At 45.9% G+C, this 24,905-nt stretch overlaps 1 protein-coding gene across 2 annotated transcripts in view; it reads right to left on the bottom strand.

Moving 5' to 3' along the window:
- Nucleotides 1-2,264: 2,264 nt before the first annotated feature.
- The window catches only part of SLC15A4 (solute carrier family 15 member 4), a 52,287-nt gene continuing 29,646 nt past the window's right edge, over nucleotides 2,265-24,905 (bottom strand). For both annotated transcript variants that reach the window (XM_070762107.1, XM_070762106.1), the window contains 3 exons: nucleotides 23,434-23,589; nucleotides 12,089-12,247; nucleotides 2,265-3,905 (listed from right to left, as the gene is read on the bottom strand). In XM_070762107.1, the coding sequence (XP_070618208.1) occupies nucleotides 3,769-3,905; nucleotides 12,089-12,247; nucleotides 23,434-23,589 (452 nt within the window). In that variant the 3' untranslated portion in view covers nucleotides 2,265-3,768. The remainder of the gene's footprint in view (nucleotides 3,906-12,088; nucleotides 12,248-23,433; nucleotides 23,590-24,905) is intronic.

The raw sequence follows: 24,905 nt of genomic DNA, 5'->3' as shown, positions 1-24,905 counted from the left end.
GCTCAATGGTGGTACTAAGTCAGAGGGGTGTGGTGGCCTAGAGATGGAGCACTTGCCTCAACAATCAGGAGGCTGCAAGGTCAATCCTAGATAGAGGTAGATATTTCTCTCTCTGGGCATACTGAGGATATATCTGCTGAACAAAACTCTGTATTGGCAACAGGAAGGGCAATGGGCCAGTAAAATACTCAGCTCTATTCAGTTGCCCAGATTCCACACAGCAAGGGATTATGGGATCATTTAAAAAAGATTAATTGTGGTTGTTGAGATCTAACTGTTTATTCAGGAAGAAAGGTAGCTTCTCTTATCCCATGCTGGGTCAGTTGGTCTGTCGGTCTTTCTGCCTATCAAATTTATAAGCTGCTCAACTCCTTATGGACTCAGAGCAGTGTACAAAAAATTAAAAACAATATAAAAATAGTTTAAAAAACCCAATGAAGTCATTCATATCTTCATGTCCAGAACTGGATGATACTCCATTGCTCAATGGCCCCAGACCTGCCAGCAAAGCCAGGTTTTCACAGCTTTCCAAAAGGACAGTAGAGTGGGGTAATGCGGACTTCCGAGGGTAACTAGTTCCAGAGAGCCAGAGCCACCAGAGAAGGCCCTCCCGCACGGCCCCGCCAACCAACATTGTCTAGCCAACAGAACATGGAGAAGGCCAACCCTGTGGGCTCTAATCGGTTGCTGGGAGGCATGCAGTCCTGTAAATAGTCTGGCCCTAAGCTATTTCTGGTTACGGGGAAAACCACTAATTTGAATAATATCAATTAAGGCATTTTGAAATGGTGCCAATCAAGGGTGCCTCCATTCTCCGGTTTGTGGCCGACAGAACCCCACTTGATTTATTTCCCAATGAATAACTAGTAGTCTGGGGGTGGGGGGAATAGAACTAGAAAAAAGCACAACGATGTTTCTGCTATATTAAATCAGCCACTGAACCCGAGAGCACCAAAGATACATTGCCAAGGTATTTCTTTAATTAGCCATAAAGTTAATTGGTCAGGCTTTCAGGGGAAGAGAAGTGGGGGGAGGAGACTGATCCAGAACATGGTAAATCTTTACAAACCCACCCACCCCCGCTTCAGGCAAAAATCATTCCTGGGTTTTGCAGATAAATGGATCTTGCCACATTTACACACTCGCAAAGAGCAAATTTGTGCAAAAAATTGCAAGGTTCACTTTATTCCTGGGATCAAAGGGAAGAATCTGATCCTGGCAAAATTAGAGGCTGTCGGAATTTATAATAATAATAATAACAACAACAGAGTTGGAGACCTTAGAGGTCTTCTAGTCCAACTGTACACAACTTCAGACAAATGGTTATCCAACATCTTCTTAAAAACTTCCAGTGTTGGGGCATTCACAACATCTGGAAGCAAGCTGTTCCACTGATTAATTGTTCTGTCAGGAAATTCCTAAGTTCTAGGTTGCTTCTTTAGCGACTGACTTGTACAGCGACCCTTAATAGGGATGGAGATGAAAGTTAGCTTTGCCACCAGTCCTCACACTGGTAACTTTTGCAGGTCTGCCACAAGCAAAAAGTGGAAGGGAGATGGTAGGCAGATGCACAGAGTTGGAAGGGACCTTGTAGGTCATCTAGTCCAGCCCCCCTGCACCAAGTAGGGGTCGACCCTCCACCATTTCTGACAGATGGCAGTCCAGTCCAGTTGAAAACCTCCAGTGATGAAGCTCCCACAACTTCCGAAGGCAACTTCTGCTCCATTGGTTGATTGCTCTCACTGTCAGAAAATTCCTCATTTCCAGGTTGAATCTCTCCTTGGTCAGTTTCCATCCATGATTCCTTGTCTGGCCTTTAGGTGCTCTGGAAAATAGCTTGACCCCCTCCTCTCTGTGGGAGCCTCTCAAATATTGGAAGGCTGCTCTCATGTCTCTTCTCTAAAATAACCATGCCATTTCTGCAACCGCTCTTTATATGTTTTAGTCTCCAATCTCCTGTTTGGGCTTCACTTAGTGATTTCCTCCCTGAATTAAGTCGTGTTATTCGTACAACTATAAAATATAAATAGACCAACAAAGATAAAAATCATACAAGCTTTTTAGGTTATTACAGAGGAGCAATAAGTGTCTGTCAGTAATGATTATAGATGGAAACCCTATTTGAAGAAGTTATGGAGTTCACTGAAGTTTAATAAACTCTGAAAATAGCTTCCAACAATGTTAAGTATCGAGTTTATTCACAGACATTTTCACCTTGCAATTTAAAAAAATGACTGAATTTGGAGAGAAAATAAGGAGACAAATCCAGTTTTAAAAATTTATTTACACAGGCTCACATCACAAGGTCTTTTGTAAACAAGTTTAAAGGAAGATATTTTTAAAAAGAGAAGAGAAAGGCTGCCTTCCCTCCCTGTTTAAGAATTAAAGAACAATTTTCAAGTTTAAAAAAAAACACAGGCAAAGTTTCTTCCCTACAGCGACTCTAAAATTCAGTGCAAAGAATTGGTTAAAAGGATTGCCAAGTCAAAGTCGTGGCTGAGACAACTTGGAAAACACAAGCGAATGGAAAAAAAAATGAGCACTTTGTTTGCATATTCATCTCTGATTTTAAACCATGTGTCATTTTAAAAAAACCCAGGAAGGGAGGGAGGGTGGAATAGAGGGGAGGGAGGGCAAGAGGGGTGAGGAAGGAAGCAAGGGAGGAAGAGAGAAAGGGAGGAGTAGAGGGGAGGAAGGGAGAGAGGGAGGAAGCAGAGAAGGAATAGAGGAAGGAGGGAGACAGGAAGAGAGGGAGGGAGAGAGGGAGGAGGAAGGGGAAGCAAGCAAAAACGAAATATAAGGAAGGAGGGAAAGAGGGAAAGGAGGGAGGAGGAAGCCAGCAAACAAGCAAGTGAGAAATATAGGGAGGGAGGGAAAAGGAAGCAAGGAAGGAATAGAGAGGGAGGGAGGCGGAAGAGGGAGGAAGGGGAAGCCAGCAAACAAGCAAATGAGAAATATAGGGAGGGAGGGAAAGAGGGAGGAAGGAAGCAAAGAAGGAATAGAGGGAGGGAGGGTAGAATAGAGGATCAGGAAACAGGCAAAAGTATCATTTTAAACCAGTTTCACACACCCAAATAATTGCTAATATAAAAACCAAATCAAACATCTCCCAAAACCTACAGTAGTTTAAAAAAATATTCTGTCTAACTAGACGGCTTCCTACCTTGGACTAAAGGACGTATGATCCCCAGCCATAACACCAGAGCCATTGGAGTCCTACCCAGGCAGACTACCGGTATGTTTGTGTGTGGGTGGGGGGCAGAAGGTTCGATGCACAGCAACTCACGCAAACCTTCCACCCTTTTACCCATGAACCTTTGAAACCTGGTCCAGGATAGAAACAAATTGATTTCCAAGCCAGGATAGATTGACGTGATCCGTTAGGCAGTTCTGTCTGTCCGTCACACCCGAAGGGAAGTTGAAATACTTCTAGGTTGGTTTATTTCAGGTTCCAAAGGCAACTTTGTGGTGGCTTGAGCAGACGGGGAGCGGGGGGGAGAGATGATGTGTCAGAGAAACCTGGTTACCTTCCATGTCTGGCCTGCATCCCAGGATGCAGGCTGTAAAATTAGTTTGCTAGCATAAGGCACTCTCTGCTTTAGCAGCGGGGATATTGGGGGGGAGGGGGGGTTGTTTAAGAGCAGGGACGAGGTGGCAACCTAGAAGTCAAAATCATGCAAGTCAAAAGAAAATGCCCCTCCAGATGGCTGTTTCCTGCTGAGTCAGCAACATTTCCTGATTCCCCACCAACTTCTATTGACGGTCAGGTCAAGTCCGTCCGGTGTTAGTCCTCGACTTCTGGCGGTCGTATTTGACAGATACGATGAGGAAAAGCAGCAGGGTGACACCCTGGATCACCGCCAGGAGGAAAAAGTAGTAGTTTAAATGGCAACCGTTGATGTTACCTGCGAGGAAAAAAAGAGAGACGGATGAAGTAGCTGAATGGAGGACAGATATTAAGGAAACATACTGTTTTCTTCCTTTTTGGTCTCTGGATGGAGCCTGGGAAGTTAGGATGTGTCCGTAAAGGCAAAGAGATATAATAGAAGGCAAAGGTTGGGACTCGCCTAAGTAAGATGTTACAGCTATGAAGAAAAGAAAAAAAGAAAAGAAAGGAGAAGGAAGGAAGGAAAGGAAGTAGAAAGAAATGGGAGTGAGGGAGGAAGGGTGGGAAAGAGGCGAGGAGGGAAGGAAGGAAGGAAGGAAGGAAGGAAGGAAGGAAGGAAGGAAGGAAGGAAGGAAGGAAAATATTGATTTCCTAACATTCAGCCGAATCATACTCCTTCCGCCCAATCAAAGTAATTAAGCATTTCCTTTGCTTAAGAAACTATCTAAATTTTGTCAGTTCGCCGGCAATACCCCTGTGTCAAATTGAAGCCTCTTTTCTTTGCAAGCGTTAATTCCATTAAACCCACTTTTTAATCGGAGATGAGAACCGCACCAAAGCTCTTCCAGCTGATATATATTTTCCCCTGAAAAGCACAGGGGCTTTAAAAGCCTCCCTCTCACCCCTCTTCTTTTTATGGATCAGACTGTGAATGCCATAAAAAAAATTTTTTATCTCGCTCACAAGGCTGGAACTAATTTTAATTGTTTGAGAGGAACGCTGGCTGGTAATTTCGGGTTTTTTGGATTAGCGGAAGGTAAGGATTCGAGCCAACACCGTGAATGGAGAAGGGACAGAAGAAAATCTGATCGATTAATTGGGTTAAATAATTGCCCATCGAACTGATTCTTGCTGAATCAGTTTCTTGCCTGATCTGAGAATGTCCTGAGAACTTTTATGCTGTCCTCCAAAAAGTTCCCTGCGGGCTCATTTAGTGAGGTAGAATGCTTCTATGCTACTAAGAGCCTCGGTTTGCTCAGTGGTTAGAGTGCAGTACTGCAAGCTATTTCTGCAGATCACCAACTGCCAGACGTTTGGCAGATCGAATCTCAGTAGGCTCAAGGTTGACTCGGCCTTCCATCCTTCCAAGGTCAGTAAAATGAGGACCCAGATTATTGGAGGCAATAGGCTGACTCTCTATAAACCACTTAGAAAGGGCTCTAAAGCACTGTGAAGCGGTATATAAGTCTAAATGCTATTGCTAATGGTATTGCTACTAAGTGCTATGGTCAGCCAACAGCCCACACAGCTGATAGCAGATCCTGTTCAAGAGGAACCGACTTGGTGATGTGAGTCACCTGAGTCAGATAGTGGTGAGGATGGCAACCCGCTCGCTGTCCGCGGCGCTTCGAGTTTCTCCTCCCGGAGGCGCGCTCGGCGCTCGCTGCAGCGGGGGAAGACCCAGGGAAGGTTCCTTCATCCGCTGCCCACGGAAAGGGGAAACCCGGATCTTCGACTGCAGCGAGCGCCGAGCGCGCCTCCGGGAGAAGAAACTCGAAGCGCCGCGGACAGCGAGCGGGTTGCCTCCGGGTCTGGGCTCTCGCGCTTTGCGTTGGGCGAGGCGGCGGCTGTCGCTGTTCATTGACTCTTCTTCTCCCTTCCTGGCGACCTCGGCGGCGGAGGATGGAAGAGCGGGGAAGAAGAGGAGGAGGAGGGAGAAGGAGACACGGCAGCCGGAGCAGCGCGGACTCCTCTCTCGGTTGGAGGTGAGCTTGACGACGACCCCCCGGGAAAAATACTGAAGTGGCCGCTTTCTCCGTCGTATGTGTGTGGGGGCTCGGGAGGAAGCTGCCGGAGGAGGGTCGACGACGGGTAGCCCCGCAGCTGCGGTCCCCGCCGGGATGGAGGCGCCTGGGTGCGCGCGCACGCACATACGCACGCGGATGGGGGGGAGAGCACGAGCGAGCGAGAGGAGGGGGGAAGCCCAGACGGGATGAAACGTTTCTTGGGTGGCGCGTGTGGAAAAGGGGAGCGAGGGGCCGGGAGGGTTGAGGGAATCAAAGAGGGGTGGGGGTGCTGCTCTGAGGCGCTCGGAAAGAGTTTTCGGAAGGCTCTCGTGTTATGGCGAAAGGGCGTGTGGAGAGCCTGATGTTGGCGGAATTGGGGACCAGCTGCGCTGCCGAGCAGATCAGCTGCTAGGCGGACGAAGGAACCTTCCCTGGGTCTTCCCCACCGCCCACGCTAACTCCACCATCTGCGCATGCGCGGCCATGGGAAAAAAGGGCGCGCATGCGCAGATAGAGTTTTTACTTCTGGAACCCTACATTGCGAAAAATCGATTATCGCGAGGGGTCTGGGAACGGAACCCTCGCGATAATAGAGGGATCACTGTACATACATACATATACATATACATATACATATACATATACATACATACATACATATATATATATATATATATGTATCAATGTTTTTAGCTGGAATTTTAAAATTAAGGGAGACTAGGATGGTCCCATTTCGGCCTTGTTCTGGCCTCATCAGCTAGCCACACCCTTCCTTACTGGGATTTGATCTGGCAGCCTCTGCCTTGTAAGGCAGAGAATTAGCAGTTGAGCCACCAGACCTGATCTCTCCAGCTCTGTACCAAATTTTAAAATTCCAGCTAAAAACATTGATACATACAGAATATAGTTGTCGGCTATGAATAAATTAACTGCCTTGAAATGGTCCTGGGTTGGGCCTAGAGGCAAAAAGGAGCTGTGACGTTCCTTCAATATACGGTCTTGGTATATTCGGGTTTCTTCCCATGTAGGATTTGGAAATTTCTGGCGACTTTTCAACGAGGTCCCACTCGTCATCTTCAGGCTGGTGTTTCTGTCCTTGTTCTAGGGCGAACACAGTGAGACCTGAGCTGCCTTCCTTCTATAAATACTGGTGGCTGGGTGTGGTTTGATGGCTCAGCAATTGCCTGCTGTGTAGAAACTTCCTGGTGAGTCAGTGGGGTAACACCTGGGGTCGTTGATGTAGCTGAGGTTTGCTGATTAGTTAATGGTTGTGGATTAGGCGTAATATCCTGAGTAGTTGGAGCTTGCAGGCTACTTGATTGTTTTGCAATGTGTGTTCTGAGTCTGGTTTCAGTTTCTATGGCTGGGATATGTTTGAGGGCTGGTTTCCAGATGTTTGGTAGGCGGGAGGTATCATCCATGGTCATAACACACATACATACATATATATATTTCTGCCTACATACATATATGTATATTTTGCTGAAATTTTAAAATTAAGGGAGACTAGAATGGCACCATTTCGGCCTTGTTCTGGCCTCATCAGCTAGCCACACCCTTACTGGGATTTGATCTGGCAGCTTCTGCCTTGTAAGGCAGAGAATTAACAGCTGAGCCACCAGACCTGATCCCTCCAGCTCTGTACCAGGGAGGGGCTATATGTTTTTTATGTCGGATCACCCTGGTATATTGAAAGAACGTCACAGCTCCTTTTTGCCTCTAGGCCCAACGCAGGGCCATTTCAAGGCAGTTAATTTATTCATAGCCGACAACTATATTCTGTATGTATCACATGTTTTTTGCTGAAAATTTAAGGGAGACTAGGATGGCACCATTTCGGCCTTGTTCTGGCCTCATCAGCTAGCCAGATCATCAAATCATCATCAAATTCCAGTAAGGGTGTGGCTAGCTGATGAGGCCAGAACCAGGCCGAAATGGTGCCATCCTATTCTCCCTTAATTTTAAAATTTAAAACCCAGAGCTTGAAGTTCCCCCTCAGTTGGGAGGAGATGAAAACGTGCCATTTGGCAGCTGATAGACTGCACTTGCACAGGCTGGGTGACGAGATCCCTACACGGCCTTAGGCGGCTGGGAAAGGGGGGGGGGAGCCAAGGGAACAAAAAAAAGGAGAGGATGAATTTTGGAGGGCGAGTGTGTGTGTGTGTGTGTGTGTTTGTGCACATGCACCCGTCCATCCCGTGATTTCAGTGGAGAATGTGTTCATGTGTTTATTGTAGGGAGTCCTCCACTTTGGGATCAGAATTTTCTAAAAGGTAAACTTGAGTTGGGTTTTCTGCCTATATACATATACATGTATGTATGTATGTATGTATGTATATATATATGTGTGTGTGTGTGTGTGTGTTTTTGTGCACATGCACCCGTCCATCCCGTGAAGAATGCCAGCTATTTCTTTGAAGGAGCAGATGTGTAGCCAAGGTGCCTCCTTTTTCCCTTGCTGAAACCGGGAGGGTTTTTTTTTTAATTCCTCGTTCCCTCCATGTGTGTATTTGGCAACAGCTGTAACTATTCCTTGCTCTCTCTGTGTTGCCCTTCGTTGGATTAAAAAGGCCCCCGCTGTCTGATTCTCCGCTCCCTCCTTTGTAAACTCTATCAGAGGTTTCCTTGCTCTTACTTTCCACCGCCCTGTCGACTCCCTCAAGCTCAGCAGGGCAGAGGAAGAAGAGGAGGGGTAGAAGGAGGAGGGGCTTAGCAGGTGAGATGCCTGGCCTTTCGCAACGAAGGAGCCAGGCAGAAGGACTCACACGGGAAGTGGAGGAAGAAGGGGAAATTCCCGAGCTGCCGAGGCTTGTCAAACGCCCGGCCATTCGGGAATTTCCCCTTCTTCCTCCGCTTCCTGTGGGAGTCCTTCTGCCTGGCTCCTTCATTGCGAAAGGCCAGGCGTCTCACCTGCTAAGCCCCTTCTCCTTCCACCCCTCCTCTTCTTCCTCAGCCCTGCTGAGCTTCAGGGAGTCGGCAGGGCAGAGGAAGCCCCACATGCAAGTGAAAGGGGAGGGAGCCAAGGGAACAAAAAAAAAGGGGAAGGGGAATTTTGGAGGGCGAGCATGTGTGTGTGTGTGTGTTTGGGTGTGAGCCCGTCCGCCCCACAAAGAATGCCAGCTATTTCTTTGAAGGAGCGGGTGTGTAGCCAAGGTGCCTCCTTTTTCCCTCGCTGAAAACGGGAGGGTTTTGGGGGGTTTTACTCCTCGATCCCTCCATGTGTGTATTTGTCAACAGCTATAACTATTCCTTGCTCTCTCTCTGTTGCCCTTCGTTGGATTAGAAAGGCCCCCGCTGTCTGATTCTCCTCCCCCCTCCTTTGAAAGGATTTATACTGTTAAAAAAAAGGTATTTTGTAGTAGTTGCTGTCCTTGCTTGGATAACTATAGAAAAAAAGAGCTGGACAGAAATTTCTAAAGTGTGTTTGTGGATCTTTAAAAGTTGCCTTTTATAAAGTGGGTTTTAGAGCAAGTTTCAATTAACAAGTATGAGAGGAAGCAGTTTACATACCATATTTTTCGGTGTATAAGATACACCTTTTTACACACACACACCCAAAAAGAGGGTCAAAAACTGGGTGCATCCTATACACTGAATGCTGCATTCGGGGAGGGGGAAGGGAGTTGGCGAGACAGCAGTAATAGCCACAATTGGTGGCAACTGACAGCTGACTGGCGGTACTCCAGGAGATTGATCCAAGGGCCAATCAGAAAGGAAGAACGAAGGGGGAGATACCGAAGTTAGCAATAGAAATGGCAGTTTCACCAGAGAAAATGCAAGGCTTAATTTCCAGCACCTGGGGTGGAGGTTAGTGTGCTCTGATCAGCTTTTGAGGACAACAACACAGAGGAGCAGTGGGGGGGGGGGGCATCCCCGAGGTGGAGAAGGAAAGCAGGCAACCCCAAAGGGCAAACACTCAGCTGCAATGAAAGGCTTTGGGGAATGCTCCCCCCACACACGCCCCCGAGCAGCCTATCAACAGAGACGCTTTCTGGGAAGGTCGGGAGAATCTGCTCTCCCTGCGCTCTCCCTGCATGGTCCGAGTGCCAGACTCTGCCGTGAGTGTTTGTGTGTGTGTGTGAGCGAGAGAGAGAGAGAGAGGGAGGGAGGGAGAGAGAGAGAGAGAAGGGAAAGAAAGAGGAGAGAAGGGAGAGGGGTTTGTATCATTATGCAAAATTGCTCAATGCTTCTGACCCACGTCTCTGCCTGCCCAAAGCAGAATGAAAAGAGTGACCCAACACGTGTGCACAGAAACCTCACCACCCTTTCTAGTTATCACACTGAAAAAAACCTGAATTCAACGCTGTTTCTTTCACCAACCTCTCTGGTATTAAAGCGATCTGGACTCAGGTCTCTCTTTCCCAGAGTGAGATCAGACTAAAGCAACCCCCAGCTTTGCCCTGACTACAGAAGGAGATACTTTTCACTTCCTGTTAGATCATTTTTGATGTTTCTGCAAGTGAGGGGGGGGGGGGGAGGAGGAGAGAGAGATAAGCAGCTCCTCTTTCCCTCCCTCCCTCCTTCTCAAAAGACTCGAACTTTGTCCCTCTCACTTCCTTTCCTGAATCTCTGATGATAATGTTTATAGCTCTTTGTAAATGGAGCTAAAAAGTTTAAAGAGCAAAGTAGCCACAGTTAGAGGAGAACTAGTTCAGGAAGTTTGAATACCCTTGCACAGTGCACCCTAATCTCTAATCCTGGGGTTTTCAAACCTGACAGCTTTAAGACTAATGAACTTCAACTCCAGTTCCTGAACTAGCATGACTGGAGGATTCTGGGAATTTAAGTCCACAAGTCTTAAAGTTGCCAAATTTGAAGACCTCTGGATTAGGGATTAAGGGTGCAAAGGTCTCCAAACCTGGCAACTTTAAGACTTGTGGACTTCAACTCCCATTCCTAAACTAGCATGACTGGAGGAGGAATTCTGGTAGTTGGACCACAAGTCTTAAAGCTGTCAAGTTTGAAGTTTGTAAAAATTGTCCATGATTTTAAAAAGTATACATGTTTGTAAAAAGCATTCTGCTACACTGGTATTTTATTAAATAATATGTTACTGTACCATTTGGTTCAGAATACTTTTTTCCTTGTTTTGCACCTCTAAAATCTAGGTGCATCTTATATTCCGGTGCACCTTATACTTTGAAAAATACAGTATTTTAAAAATGAGCTTGATTCTAAATAGGATCTGCATATTTAGGATACAAAACCACAAGAGCTGTCTGTGTTTAGCAAGTTTTGCTTGTCTCGCTAGTCTGTCTGTCTGTCTATTTATTTGATTTTCTATGCTGATAACCTCACAGCAGCTAATGCTGAAGCTCTGTTTGGACAAACAGATACAGTGGTACCTCGGTTCTCGACCACAATTCGTTCCAGAAGTGTGGTAGAGAACCGATTTGGTCAAGTACCGAATTAATTCATCCCATAGGAAATAATGGAAATGGATTTAATTGGTTCCCAGCCCCTGTTGACTCGCTGGGAACCAATTAAATCTATTTTCTTTATCTCCTATGGGATAAAAATCTGAGGAGCTTTATAGTCTAACCTCTCCAAGCTGCAGGAAGGGTGGGGGCGGGTGCAATACCGGCAGCTTCGGGGGGCTCCTTTCCTCAGTGCTTCGTCTTGTGCACCAACTTTCTCCTTCCCGGAGGCAGCGGTGGTGATGGCAGCAGCTTCCCTTCGAGGAGCAGCAGCGCCAGGAATGTCACGTAATGAAGGGAAGCTGGTGGAGCGGCGGCAACTGCTGAGATGGCTCCACTGGCTTCCCTTCATCACGTGACGTTCCCGGCGCTGCTGCTCCTCGAAGGGAAGCCGCTGCCATTACCACCGCTGCCGCCGGGAAGGAGAAAGTTGGTGCACAAGACGAAGCACTGAGGAAAGGAGCCCCCCGAAGCTGCCGGTATTCCACCCGCCCCCACCCTTCCTGCAGCTTGGAGAAGTTAGACTATAGAGACTGGGAGGCTGTTAAGCGGGCAGTAACATTTCGGATAACAAACAAAATTTTCTGTGGCTGTTCAGTATCCGAATTTTTCTTCAGATGCTGAAGCAAATTTTTGCAGAAAATTTTGTTCGGTATCCGAAATGTACGAGAACCGAGGTACCACTGTAATAAGAAATCCAGTTTTGAAGGATTTTACTCTTAGGTTTTAGCTTGGTTCCTGAGTGAGCTATTTTTTTTTTACTTTTTAAGTTATTGTTTTTGTTTACCCTATTTTAAACTTAGGGAGCTAGTTTACTGGTTTTCTTTGAAATAAATATTCTAAAACATTTAATCTACTGATGCCTCAATTAATGTAATTTTATTGGTTTCCATTTTTATAAGTTACCAGTAGCCACTGCATTTGCCACCCTCGACTTATATTCAGGTCAATAAATTTTCCCAATTTTGTGGCAAAAGTGGATGCCTCGGCTTATAATCGGATCGACTTATACTCGAGTATATATGGTATATAAATCCAAGGCAATAGAGATAACTGACCCAAATCCGTGTGGTTGCTCATCCAACCGATTGATTTGAGAGACACCAACTCCAGGAGTCCCGAGCCCACAAAAGACCCGATTCCAGAAAAAAAGAAGAAGAGGCCCATGATTACACTTTGCATCGATTTTGGAGCCGCGGAGTAGGCAAATTCCAAACCTGGAAAACAAAGAGGAGACAGAGGGAGGGAGACCGTGGTTAATTCACACAAGCTAACTGCAATAGAAAGAGTTTTGTTTCTCAGCCTTGAATCTCCCATTGTTTTATTTAAAAGAGCCTCAGTGTTGCAGTGGTTAGAGCAGTGATGGGCAACCTTTTGAGCTTGGTGTGTCAAAATTCGCCAAAAAACTGAGCATAACTCAGGTGGTGTGTCACCTTGAGAAAAAAACATAATTTTGTGATATTTATAGTTTAAATAACAAATATGCATAATTATCTTTCTCTCTCTTTCCTGTCATTCTCTGACTCAATCATTTTCTCATTTCTCTTTTTTTTCTCCCCTTTATTCTATCATTTCTCTCCCTCTCTCTTCCTATCTTCTCTCTCACACTCTTTCTCTCTTCCTTCCTTTCTTTCCTTCTCTCTTCTTTCCACTTTTTTCTCTTTCTCTCTCTCTTTTCCTTCCTTCCCCTCTTCCCCTCCCTCTCTTTCTCCCTCTCTCCCTTTATATTTATCTCTTCCTTCCTTCCTCTCTTCCTCCCTTTCTCTCTCCCTCTCGTTCACTTTTCTCTCTTCCTCCCTTTCTCTCTCCCTCTCATTCACTTTTCTCTCTTCCTCCCTTTCTCTCTCCCTCTCGTTCACTTTTCTCTCTTCCTCCCTTTCTCTCTCCCTCTCGTTCACTTTTCTCTCTTCCTCCCTTTCTCTCTCCCTCTCGTTCACTTTTCTCTCTTTGGCGAACCCCCAAACTGTTCAGATTCAAGAAAAAGCTTATCAAGGGGGGTGGGGGGTTGTAAAAATCTAGTTATGAGCCGCCAAAGGAGGAAGCAAATGGCCCGACGTCCACGCAGGGTTTTTTTCAGACTCTCTTTTTTGCGAGCCCGGCATGATTTTTTTTGTTACAAATTAACAACCCAGAAAGGGTTTACCTTAGCACCGTCTCCTGTAACACCGTTCTGGTAGGCGAGCAGGGAGCAGAGGGGCGAGGGCAGTGTTCCCTCTAATTTTTTTTCGGGGTGGGCGGAAAAGTACAGTGTCTGAGCGGCAGTCCCTTTGGGACTGGGGGGCATATAAGTATAAATAAATAAATAAATAAATAAATAAATAAATAAATAAATAAAGTAAGTGTGGGCGTGCGCTATCACACATGAGTGAGTTCTTGCATCCATAATTCTATCCTTTCTATGTCTCCCTCCCTTTCCTCCCTCCCTCTTTCCTTTCTATCTTTCTCTCCCCCTGCCTTTCTCCAAGCCCTTCCTTTTCCCTCTCCCTCTCCTACTACCCCTCACCCTCCTTTCTATCTCTCCCTCCCTTTCCTCCCTCCCTCTTTCTTTTCTATCTTTCTCTCCCCCTGCCTTTCTCCAAGCCCTTCCTTTTCCCTCTCTCTATCCTACTTCCCCCTCTCCCTCCTGTCTATCTCATCCTCCCTCTTCCCTTTCCCCCATTCTCTCCCTCTTCCTTTCTATCTTTCTCTCCCTCTTTCCTTTCTATCTTTCTGTCCCTGCCTTTCTCCCTCTTTCCCTTAATCTCTCCCTCTCTCTTTATCTCAATTCCCTCTTTCTCCCTGGGCTGCTGTGCCTGCCCTGCAGCCCTACCACGGACGGACTGCCTTAGCATCGGCGCCCCCCCCCCCCCACGCTGCAGCTGCCGGACCATCAGCGGCACACACACACACACCCCACATGCTGCGTTTCTCCCTTTTCCTTCATTTCTCCATGCACACACTGGCAGCACACGCGCACACACCCCACACACTCTGCGTTTCTCCCTGCGTTTCTCCCTCTTTCCCTTCATCTCTCCACGCACACGCTGCAGCTCCCAGACCATCAGCGGCACACACACACGCACACACACACCCCACACGCTGCATTTCTCCCTGCCTTTCTCACTCTTTCCCTCTTTCTTTCTTTCTCTCTCTCACTCTCTCTTCCTTCCTGTATTCTCTCTCTCTCTCTCCCTTCCTTTCTTTCCTTCTCTCTTCCTTCCATTTTCTCTTTTCCTTCCTTCCCCTATTTCCCTCCCTCTCCCTCTTTATATTTATCTCTTCCTCCCTTTCTCTCTCCCTCTCATTCACTTTTCTCTCCCTTCCTTCCCTCCCTCCTTCTGTCCTCTCCGCTTTCCCTCCCTCTCTTTCCCTTCTTTCTCTCCACATCTCCGGCGTGCAGCTGGCTTTGCTGACCAGCACAAGTCTCAAGCCAGCTGCCCCGGAAAGCCAGGAAGGTCCTCCTGCCCCCCCGCCGAAAAAACCCCGGAGGTCTGCCGCCACCAGCCTGAGCCTCCCGTTGCTCCACTCGGCTTCGCTGTGGACCTCCGTTGTGTTTTCGGGGGGAGGGAGCGGCGGGAAAGCCCTGTGCCGGCCAGGAAAGCTGGCTTTCCGAGAAAGCAGCGCGCTTTTCAAATGCACTGCTTTCTTACAACTCTTTCCTGGGCAGGGGGAGGGAGGAGGCCTGAAATAGGCCTGCAACCCCTCCCCTCGCTCCCAGCGGCCCCTGCGAGCCAACCACCGTTCGTGGTGGGCTCCGACGCTTGGCGCCGCACCAATCAGCTGGGAGGCGGCGCCCCGCCCCCCCCCCCCCCATCTGAAACTGATGTCGGGCCGGGCGATTCTTCCCCGGCCGGACAGGCATGCTTGTGCTGCCAAAGGCAGCGTGTAGGCAAGCCTGCGCTCTGCGCAGGCGCACCCAGCTGGGAGGCAATTGCACTCCCTAAAGCTCCGTTTCTCCGGCGGCCGCGTGTCACCAAAAATGGCTACGCGTGTCAGTGCTGACACGCGTGTCATAGGTTCGCCATCACTGGGTTAGAGTGCAGTACTGCAAGCTACTTCTGCTGATCACCAACTGCCAGCAGTTTGACAGATCGAATCTCAGTAGGCTCAAGGTTGACTCAGCCACCCATCCTTCCAAGGTGAGAAAAATAAGAAGCCAAACTGTTGGGGGCAAAAGCATTGTTAAGCTGTGTATAAATCTAAGGGCTATTGTTCTTCCTTCCTTCCTTCCTTCCTTCCTTCCTTCCTCCCTCCCTCCCCTTCATTTCATTTCATTTCATTCTAATGTAGTATTGCAGGCTAACTCTGCCCACAGGAAGGAGTTCAGTGCTGACCAACTCAAAGTTGACTCAGCCTTCCATCCTTCCAAGGTTGGTAAAATGAGGACCCAGATTATTTTATTTATTTATTTATTTATTTATTTATTTATTTATTTATTTATTTATTTATTTATTTATTTATTTGTATGCCGCCCCTCTCCGTGGACTTGGGGCGGCTCACAACAGTGATAAAAAACAATACATAGTAACAAATCTAATAATTAAAATCTAAAATAACAGTTTTACATTACAAAGTCTAAAAAGAACAAAAACAAAACAAAAAAACCCCAATAGATAAAATACATACAAACAGTCATATCATGCACAAAATTATATAGGCAAGGGGGGGATGTCTCAGTTCCCCCAAGCCTGACGACAGAGATGGGTATTAAGGAGTTTATGAAAGGCAAGGAGGGTTGGGGCAGTCCTAATCTCTGGGGGGAGTTGATTCCAGAAGGTCAGAGCCACCACAGAGAAGGCTGTTCCCCTGGGTCCCGCCAGACAACAGTGTTTAGTAGACGGGACCCGGAGAAGATCAACTCTGTGGGACCTAACCGCCCGCTGGGATTCATGCGGCAGAAGGCGGTCTCGCAGATATCCTGGTCCGGTGCCATGAAGGGCTTTATAGGTCATAACCAACACTTTGAATTGTGACCGGAAACTGATCAGCAACCAATGCAGACTGCAGACTGTTGGTGTAACATGGGCATACTTAGGGAAACCCATGATTGCTGAGGAGAAACTTTCTGACAGTGGGGACAACTAACCAGTGGAACAGCTTGCCACCAGAGGTTCTGGATGGTTCATTACTGGGGGGTTTTAAGAAGAGATTGGACAGACACTTGTCTAAAATGATATAGGATCTCCTGCTTGAGCGGGGGGGGGGGGGGACTAGAAAATGTCCAAGGTTCTGTATAGTCTAGTTTATTATTCTATTCTATTAGTCTTGTCTAGTCTATTCTAGTCAATTCTGTTCTATTCTATTATTCTATTATTCTGTTCTATTTTCTTTTTTCTACTCTTCTATTTTCTATTATTCTGTGAGGGAGGGGGAGAGGGAGAGGGAGAGGGAGAGGGAGAGAGACCAAGCCTTAAAGGTGCCTCTGGAGGCCTCTCAAGCAAATGGCCAAATTGCCATTTCAAATGTGTCCAGAGGGGAAAAATAATTCAATGTTACGAGTGGAAAATAAGGGCAACTGTTGTACTGAATTTTAATGAAGCCTAAATACCAGCCATGTGATTGTTCTCATGTACCGCTCACATTTTAGAAGGAGCAACAGAGAGAGGAAGATACACAAGACTCAAAGCTCGCACATTCCTGGTGTAGGGAGATATACCTAAATAAATAAACACACACCTGACCTTCAAAAGGACTACCGTAATTTTCAGAATATAAGACGCACCTTTCCCCCCATAAAATAGGCTGAAATTTTGGGTGCATCTTATACTTTGAATGTAGCTTATTCCAAGCTTTTTTCTCCAGACCTAACAAGTTGCTAACAATCTTTCCGACTCTTCCCAGCTTGCAGGCTTTTTTCATTCCTACTCCCTCCAAAGAATTTTTTTCAAGCCCTTTGCAGGCTAGTTTTCATTGCTACTCCCTCCGAAAAAGGTTTTCTTTCCAACCCTAAGTCTTTGCAGGCTTGTTTTCATTCCTACTCCCTCCAAGTTTTTTTTCCAACCCTAAGACTTTGCAGGCTTGTTTTCATTCCTATTCCCTCTGAAGTTTTTTTTCCAACCCTAAGTCTTTGCAGGCTTGTTTTCATTCCTATTCCCTCCAAAGAAGTTTTTTCCACCCCTAAGTCTTTGCAGGCTTGTTTTCATTCCTAATCCCTCCGAAGAAGGTGCTGTTTTTAGCCCTAACCAGTGGATAAAATAATGTGCTGAAGCTGAGCAGACTAAGGACGCTAGCCAGATGAATACCTGGTAGGCAGATTTTCTCCCCTATTTTCCTCTCCCAAAACTAAGATCCATCTTCTACCCCAGTATGTCTTACACTCCAAAAAATATGGTAGTCCTTTTGAAGATCAGGTGTTTGTTTATTGATTTGTACCTGGCTCTCATTGATCTTTACAAGTAACTCAAGGGGGTGAACAAATCCAGCACACTTCCCTCCTTCTATTTTCCCCACAACAACAAACGTGAGCATTTATTTGTTTGTTTAGATTTATAAGCTGCCCCTCTCCTGACGGACTCAAGGCGGCATTCAACAGTAAAACCAAATACAAAATTTAAAACCCCAATATTAAACATCCATTCATGCTACTCGCCGGAGCAGTGTTATTGCTCAAAGACCCTAGGCCTGCCAGCACAGCCATGTTTTTAAAGCCTTTTGGAAGGTGAGAAGAGTGGGGGTGTTATGTGGAGCTGGGTAAAATAACTGACTCAGTGACTTTCTCAGAGGTGTTACCAGTTTGTGGCCAGGAGGATAAAACAACTTGTATCAGAGAGTTTAATGTGTGGTTAAGGCAGTGGTGTAAAGCTGAAGGTTTTGGCTATGTAAGTCATGATGTCAGTAGGTGGTCTAATAGGGAGTTGTTTAAGAGGGATGGTTTGCATCCATCATACAGAGGTACCCAGGTGCTCGGTGAGGAATTCAGAACTTTTTTGGACAGGCATTTAAACTAGGTAAAGGGGACAGAGATGTAACTGATGTGGATGATTTCTGTCCCCGACCAATGAGGATAAATCAGTTTCTGGAAGCTTATGAAAAGGGAGCTGTAAATAGAATAGATGTAGTTGTTGATGATAAGGGGCAAACTAATAATGAAAATAATGTTCTTTGGGTAATGTGCACGAATGCTCGAAGCTTGAGCAACAAGCTCTTTGAGTTAATGGCCATAATATCTAGAGATAATTTGGATCTGGTTGCCATAACTGAGACATGGTTTAAGGATTCTAATGAATGGGAAATATCCATACCAGTATATACACTGTATAGGAAGGAAAGAATAGAGAGAAAGGGAGGTGGAGTAGCCATTTATGTTAAAGAAAGTCTAAAAACAACACTAATTCAAAATACGTGTAAAGATCTGGAGACTCTCTGGATTTGCATGCAAAGTAAAGACTGTTCTGTCATTGGGGTGATCTATAGGCCTCCAGGGCAATCTGAGGAATATGACAACAAGATGGTGGATGAAATTACCCAAATGGCAGCAAAGGGAAATATTGTGGTTATAGGTGATTTCAACATGCCTGATGTTGACTGGAATATCCCCAGTGCCCTTACATGCAAAAGTAAGAATATAGTAGAGGCCTTTACAGGAGCAGCTCTGGCACAACTGGTTAAGACACCAACTAAAGGGGAGAATATTCTAGATTTAGTTTTTACGAATGGGAATTGGGTTTCAGAGGCCAAGGTGGGAGAAAATTTAGATTGCAGTGACCATCTATGTTTGTGGTTTGATGTAAAAACTGATTGTGAGCAATCCTATACTGCAACCAAAGTATTGGATTTCAGAAAAACAAATTTTAATGCAATGGGGGAATATTTTAAATAATGAATTAAAGGGAAGGGATAAAATGGCAGGAGCGAGCACCCAGTGGACTGTATTTAAAAAGGCCATCTTAAAAGCCACAGGACTGTATGTAAGGCAAATAACTAAAGGTAAAAGGAAGAAGAAACCACTATGGTTTAGCAATGATGTAAGGGCTATAGTCAATGAAAAAAAGGCTGCCTATAGGAGGTATAAAGAGTCTGGAAGTATAGCTGATAGAGAGGTGTATAAAATGAGACAGAAGGAGGCGAAACAGATAATACATGCTGCTAAAGCCTCAAAAGAGGAAGAAATTGCCAAATCTGTAAAGAAGGGGAATAAAACCTTCTTCAGATATATTAGTGATAGGAAGAAGAAAAACTGCAGCATCACGAAGCTTAGTACCGGGAATAATACATGCATTGATGGGAATAAGGAGATCGCTGACACCTTACAAAATAATACTATAGAGGGATATAGCATTGCTTCCAGCTGTACGGATTCAGCTCCAGTGATCTTAGAGATGTCTTAGAAGAACTTGAACGATTAAAGATAAATAAGGCAATGGGTCCAGGTGGCATCCACCCCAGAGTTCTTAAAAAACTCAGATCTGTCATTGCTACTCTGATTTGTTTAACCAATCCCTGTTAACAGGAGATGTTCCTGAGGATTGGAGAATGGCCAGTGTTGTGCCTATCCACAACAAGGGCAGTAGAGAAGAAGCTGGTAACTACAGGCCAGTTAGCTTGACATCAGTTATAGTTAAAATGATGGAGACTCTACTCAAAAAGAGGATAAATCAGCACCTAAAAAACAATAACTTATTGGACCCAAATCAGCATGGTTTTACTGAAGGCAAATCATGTCAGACTAATCTCATTGATTTCTTTGACTATGTCACAAAGGTGTTGGATGAAGGTGGTGCCATGGATATTGCCTATCTGGACTTCAGCAAAGCCTTTGATACGGTTCCACATAAAGAGCTGATAGATAAATTAGTGAAGATTGGACTTAATCCCTGGATAGTTCAGTGGATTTCAAGCTGGCTGAAGCATAGACATCAGAGAGTTATTGTTAATGGTGAGTATTCTGACCAGAGACAGGTTACAAGCGGTGTGCCACAAGGGTCTGTTCTGGGTCCTATTCTTTTTAATATGTTTGCGAGAGTGACACAGGGGAAGGTTTGGTAGGGAAGGTTTGCCTATTTGCCGATGACTCTAACGGCTGCAATAGGGTTGATATTCCTGGAGGGGTCTGTAATATGGTAAATGAATTAGCTTTACTAGATAAATGGTCAAAGCAATGGAAACTGCAGTTTAATGTTTCCAAATATAAAATAATGCACTTGCGGAAAAGGAATCCTCAATCTGAGTATTGCATTGGCAGTTCTGTGTTAGCAAAAACTTCAGAAGAGAAGGATTTAGGGGTAATGATTTCTGACAGTCTCAAAATGGGTGAGCAGTGTGGTCGGGTGGTAGGAAAAGCAAGTAGGATGCTTGGCTGCATAGCTAGAGGTATAACAAGCAGGAAGAGGGAGATTGTGATCCCCTTATATAGAGCGCTGGTGAGACCACATTTGAAATACTGTGTTCAGTTCTGGAGACCTCACCTACAAAAAGATATTGACAAAATTGAACGGGTCCAAAGACGGGCTACAAGAATGGTGGAAGGTCTTAAGCATAAAACGTATCAGGAAAGACTTCATGAACTCAATCTGTATAATCTGGAGGACAGAAGGAAAAGGGGGGACATGATCGAAACATTTAAATATGTTAAAGGGTTAAATAAGGTTCAGGAGGGAAGTGTTTTTAATAGGAAAGTGAGCACAAGAACAAGGGGACACAATCTGAAGTTAGTTGGGGGAAAGATCAAAAGCAACGTGAGGAAATATTATTTCACTGAAAGAGTAGTAGATCCTTGGAACAAACTTCCAGCAGACGTGGTTGGTAAATCCACAGTAACTGAATTTAAACATGCCTGGGATAAACATATATCCATCCTAAGATAAAACACAGGAAATAGTATAAGGGCAGACTAGATGGACCATGAGGTCTTTTTCTGCCGTCAGTCTGCTATGTTTCTATGACTCTCTGGCGGGAACTGATGCCAGACAACCGGAGCTGCCACAGAGAAGGCCCTTCCCCACAGTCCCGCCAGCCAGCACTGCTTGGCTGACGGGACCTGGAGAAGGCCAACTCTGTGCTATCTAATCGGTCGCTGGGACATGTGAGGCTTTATAGGCGATAACCAGTACTGAGTTGTGCTGAGAGAGAGGGACTAGTCCAGTCACCCACCCAACTTTTCATGCCTAACATGGAACTAGAATTCTCAGTGTCATAGTGATGGGCCAAAATCACCCAGCCACCTTTCATGCCAGAACTCCCAGGCTCCTGGTGATTACTCAGCCGGCTTTCATCCCTAAGATGGGACTAGAACTCTCAGTCTCCTGATCATTGGCCCAAGGTACCTAGCTGGCTTTCATGCCTAAAGAGGGACTAGAACTCCCAATGTCAGCCCAAACTCACCCAGCTGACTTTCATGCCTAAAATGGGATTATAATTCTCAGTCTCCTGTTCGTTGGCCAAAGGTACCTAGCTGACATTCATGCTTAAGATGGGACCACAATCCCCAGTCTTCTGTTCATTGGCCCAAGGCACCTAGCTGGCATTTATACCTAAAATGGGACTAGAACTCTCTGTCACTTATTGATCGGCCCAAAGTCACCCAGCTGGCCTTCATGCCTAAAGGGGGACTAGAACTCCCAATCTTCTGATGATTGGCCCAAAGTCACCCAGCTAGTTTTCATGCCTATGGCAGAGCTAGAACTTGCCATCTCCTGGTGATTGGCCCAGTCACTCAGACGGCTTTTGTGCCTAAGACAGAACTAGAACTCACAGACTTTCACTTTCTAACCTGGAGCCTTAAAATGTCCCTCTGAATTGCTGGAACTAGGCCTTGATCCAGCATCTTTCTCCCAGCTTCTACTCTACAATAATTGGTTTCTAGATTCAAAAAATGCCCAACACAACCCCGTAAACCTGGAAGCAAGTTATATTCAGGGCTAGCAAAAACCCGCAAAAAGGACCCTGGAGAAACCAAGCTGTTCAGAATTGGTTGGGCTCCCACAGCGAGAACACGGCTATGATTTAATTAGAAGAGGAGGCAAAATGAGGGCTCTGCGAAACAGTGAGAGGCTGGCGGCCTTTTTTTCCCTAATGAACCCAAAATGTGTGTGAAACGGAGCAGAAAATGAGATTTTTATGGCGATGCGCACACCTCCCGCTTGCAGGTTACACCAGGAAAGTTGAAGGGGAGGAGAGGAACAGAAAGAGAGAGAGAAAAAATCAATCGCCGGTGATGAGCTTAGATAGTTCTACCACTAGGAAAGAGGCCACAACGTCCTGGTTCACTCAAGCCAGGAATTTTCTTTAAAATCCACCGAGAAGAGCCTAGAGACTGTCTGGCTGCTTCCCTTGATTTAAATCCTGGTTTGGGCCAATAAATAGTTTGTTAAGTAGTGTGTTTACAACTTTTTATGGGCCCCAGACCAAATCCAGCCATTTGGCTGTCTCTATCTAACCTGGGTGAAATAAATCAGAAATTAGAAATCAAATATACATAAATGAAGAAGAGGCCCTCAGTGTTCTATGAGCTTGGTTGTTTCCAGGCAGACATTTCATGACCAAACTAGGGAACATCATCAGTGCTACAAAGGAGTGAGGTATGTGGAGTGAAGAAGGAGGAGGAGGACTATACGATCCTTGATGCTCTCTGAGCTTGGTTATTTTCTTGCTGGCATTTTCATTATCCTAACTAGATAACCTCATCATAAATAAGTGTATGCCATGCCCCCAATTGAGCAGAATTAAATTCAGCCTATCGAATAGCAGTCCCAGTTTCTTATGTAGCCCCTTGGGGAAATTAACTGCCCATCTTTGCCTTAGAAGAAACACATTAATGCCACCAATTTTGGTTATTCCATGAAAACTATCTTAAAATAACAATAGTTCAGGACCGAACCAACTGGCTCTGGATTATCTGATCAAATTCTCCAAAGATTGCAAAGAGAGATTTGCAATCTCTGGCCCTTGACTTTCGCGGGTCCGACATTCGCGAAAAGTCTATACCACGGTTTTTCAAAAAATATTATTAAAAAAATACTCCATGGGTTTTTTGCACACCAAGGGTTTTCTGGGGCCTCCCGATGTACAACACTGTGCATTTTAACTCTCCTCCTCCCCCCCCCCGACCCCAACTGTCCTGCTTCTTTAAATAAAATCTCCGCTACCGCCCCAGCCTCCCGATCCCTCCCCTTTAATTCTCGGAGCGTTGGTATGCTCCACTTGAAGCCTAGCCTTACTGCTGCCTGCCGCCACGAGCGCAGCAAAGCCCCCAGCTTGCCGCCCCATTGCCCCTGCGGGTTCTGGGGGTAAATAAAACCAGGAATGGAGAAGGGAGAGGGAGGAAGGAAGGGAGTGTCTCTACTTCGCGGAAATTTGACTTTCACGGGCAGTCTTGGAACGTATCCCCCGCGAAAGTCAAGGGAACACTGTATAGATGGAATTTTTAAAAAACTTAAAGGGTGCCTGTTTTCTTGTCTCACACACGCGCATGACATGAAAAACCAACCTGCAATGCTAGCTAAGATTTCGCTGATTCCGATCAGAATATACTGAGGGACCTGCCACCAGACGGACATGTCGGCTGCATGATAGATGGCCGTCCCAATTTTCTGATCAATCGTTTTGGTCTTGACTCTCCTCAGTCGGTCGCTCTCCAGTATTCCTGGAAGAAAATAAAACACACAGGAAATGACTCTCAATCGGCAAACAGCCCTTCGATATTCAACTATGCATTTTGGCTACGTTGTCCCTGACCTCACACAAGTGTTCAAAGCATTGCAGTTTTGATTGCATGGTTGCGTCTACCCACACCGCTTGCCCTGATGGTCCTCCAGTTTAATCCAGTATAATCCAAACCAGTGGATGGGCTCCTCCTGGTTTGAATCAGTTAGCCTGAACTGGTAGTGACCCACTGGTGATGTCAGGATGACATCACTGAATCGGATCGGCCAGTTGGCACCGGTCCATGAGCACCATCTTTTTTTAAAAAAAAAAAGTTAGGTTTTTTTTCACCTTTTGAGTATGCACAGAAGCTGGCCCTGTGGTGGGCAGCAGGCTGTGTGGTCAGGTGTTCTATCCTGGTAGGAAATTCTGGGATGCGTGCAAAGCTGCACGCCCCTGACACCCCCCCAACATGAGAGTTGGCTTCTGTGCATGCAGAGCAAGTGAAATGTTGCATGAGGATGCTTACGTGAGTGAAATTTTGATTATAGCCGATTTTTTGCTTCTGCTTCCGTGCAAGCATCCTCACAAAATTTCACTTGCTGCGCATGTGCAGGAGCCAAATCTTGCACCGATGGGTGTGCGAACCCATGACGGCCTCGGAGGACGCATCAATGGGAGGTAAGACAAACGGCCCTTCACTGTCTGTGCATGGGGTCACCATCGGTTTTTTCGGCTTTGGGGTTTTTAATTTTTTTTTTTTTGTTACTCTGCAAGCGTTTACAGGGATCCCCCAAGAGTGGTGAAGTGGAGCTCTAGCTTCGCGATCAGGAGGCTGTGAGTTGGATTCTGGGTAGAGGCAAATATGTCAGGCTGAAGCCATCATGTGGAGTTAGAGATTTCGGCCTGCCAGAGTAATACAGCATGGGGAGGGGGGGCAGTGAGTAGTCAGTGGGGAAATTATTAGACACAACCAAAGGTTATTTTCTCTGAGCCAAGGCCACCGTTTGTTCTGGCTCGACTGAAGAGAAGAGAAAGTTGATAAGGCCCTGCGCACAGACTGGCTCTCGTGATGCACTTGTGGGTGTGGGGATGTAAGATGAACCTTAACCCAGGTGGAATTCTGGGAAGTATTCAGAATCGGAATGCCTACGGCATAACCAACATGGTTCTGTTAATAAATCGAGCTCTGAGAGAATTGGACTGGGACTTGATTTATTTCTCAGGTGCTATTTGGAGCGCTGACAATAAATTCCGATTCTGAATACAGTGGTACCTCAAGATACGAACTTAATTGGTTCCAGGAGGAGGTTCGTA

The sequence above is a fragment of the Erythrolamprus reginae genome, chromosome 10 (genome assembly GCF_031021105.1).
Source record: "Erythrolamprus reginae isolate rEryReg1 chromosome 10, rEryReg1.hap1, whole genome shotgun sequence".
NCBI classification, from domain to species: Eukaryota; Metazoa; Chordata; class Lepidosauria; order Squamata; family Dipsadidae; genus Erythrolamprus; species Erythrolamprus reginae.
Note: the sequence above shows the minus strand (reverse complement) of the source record. Positions and strands in the feature narration are given on the sequence as shown.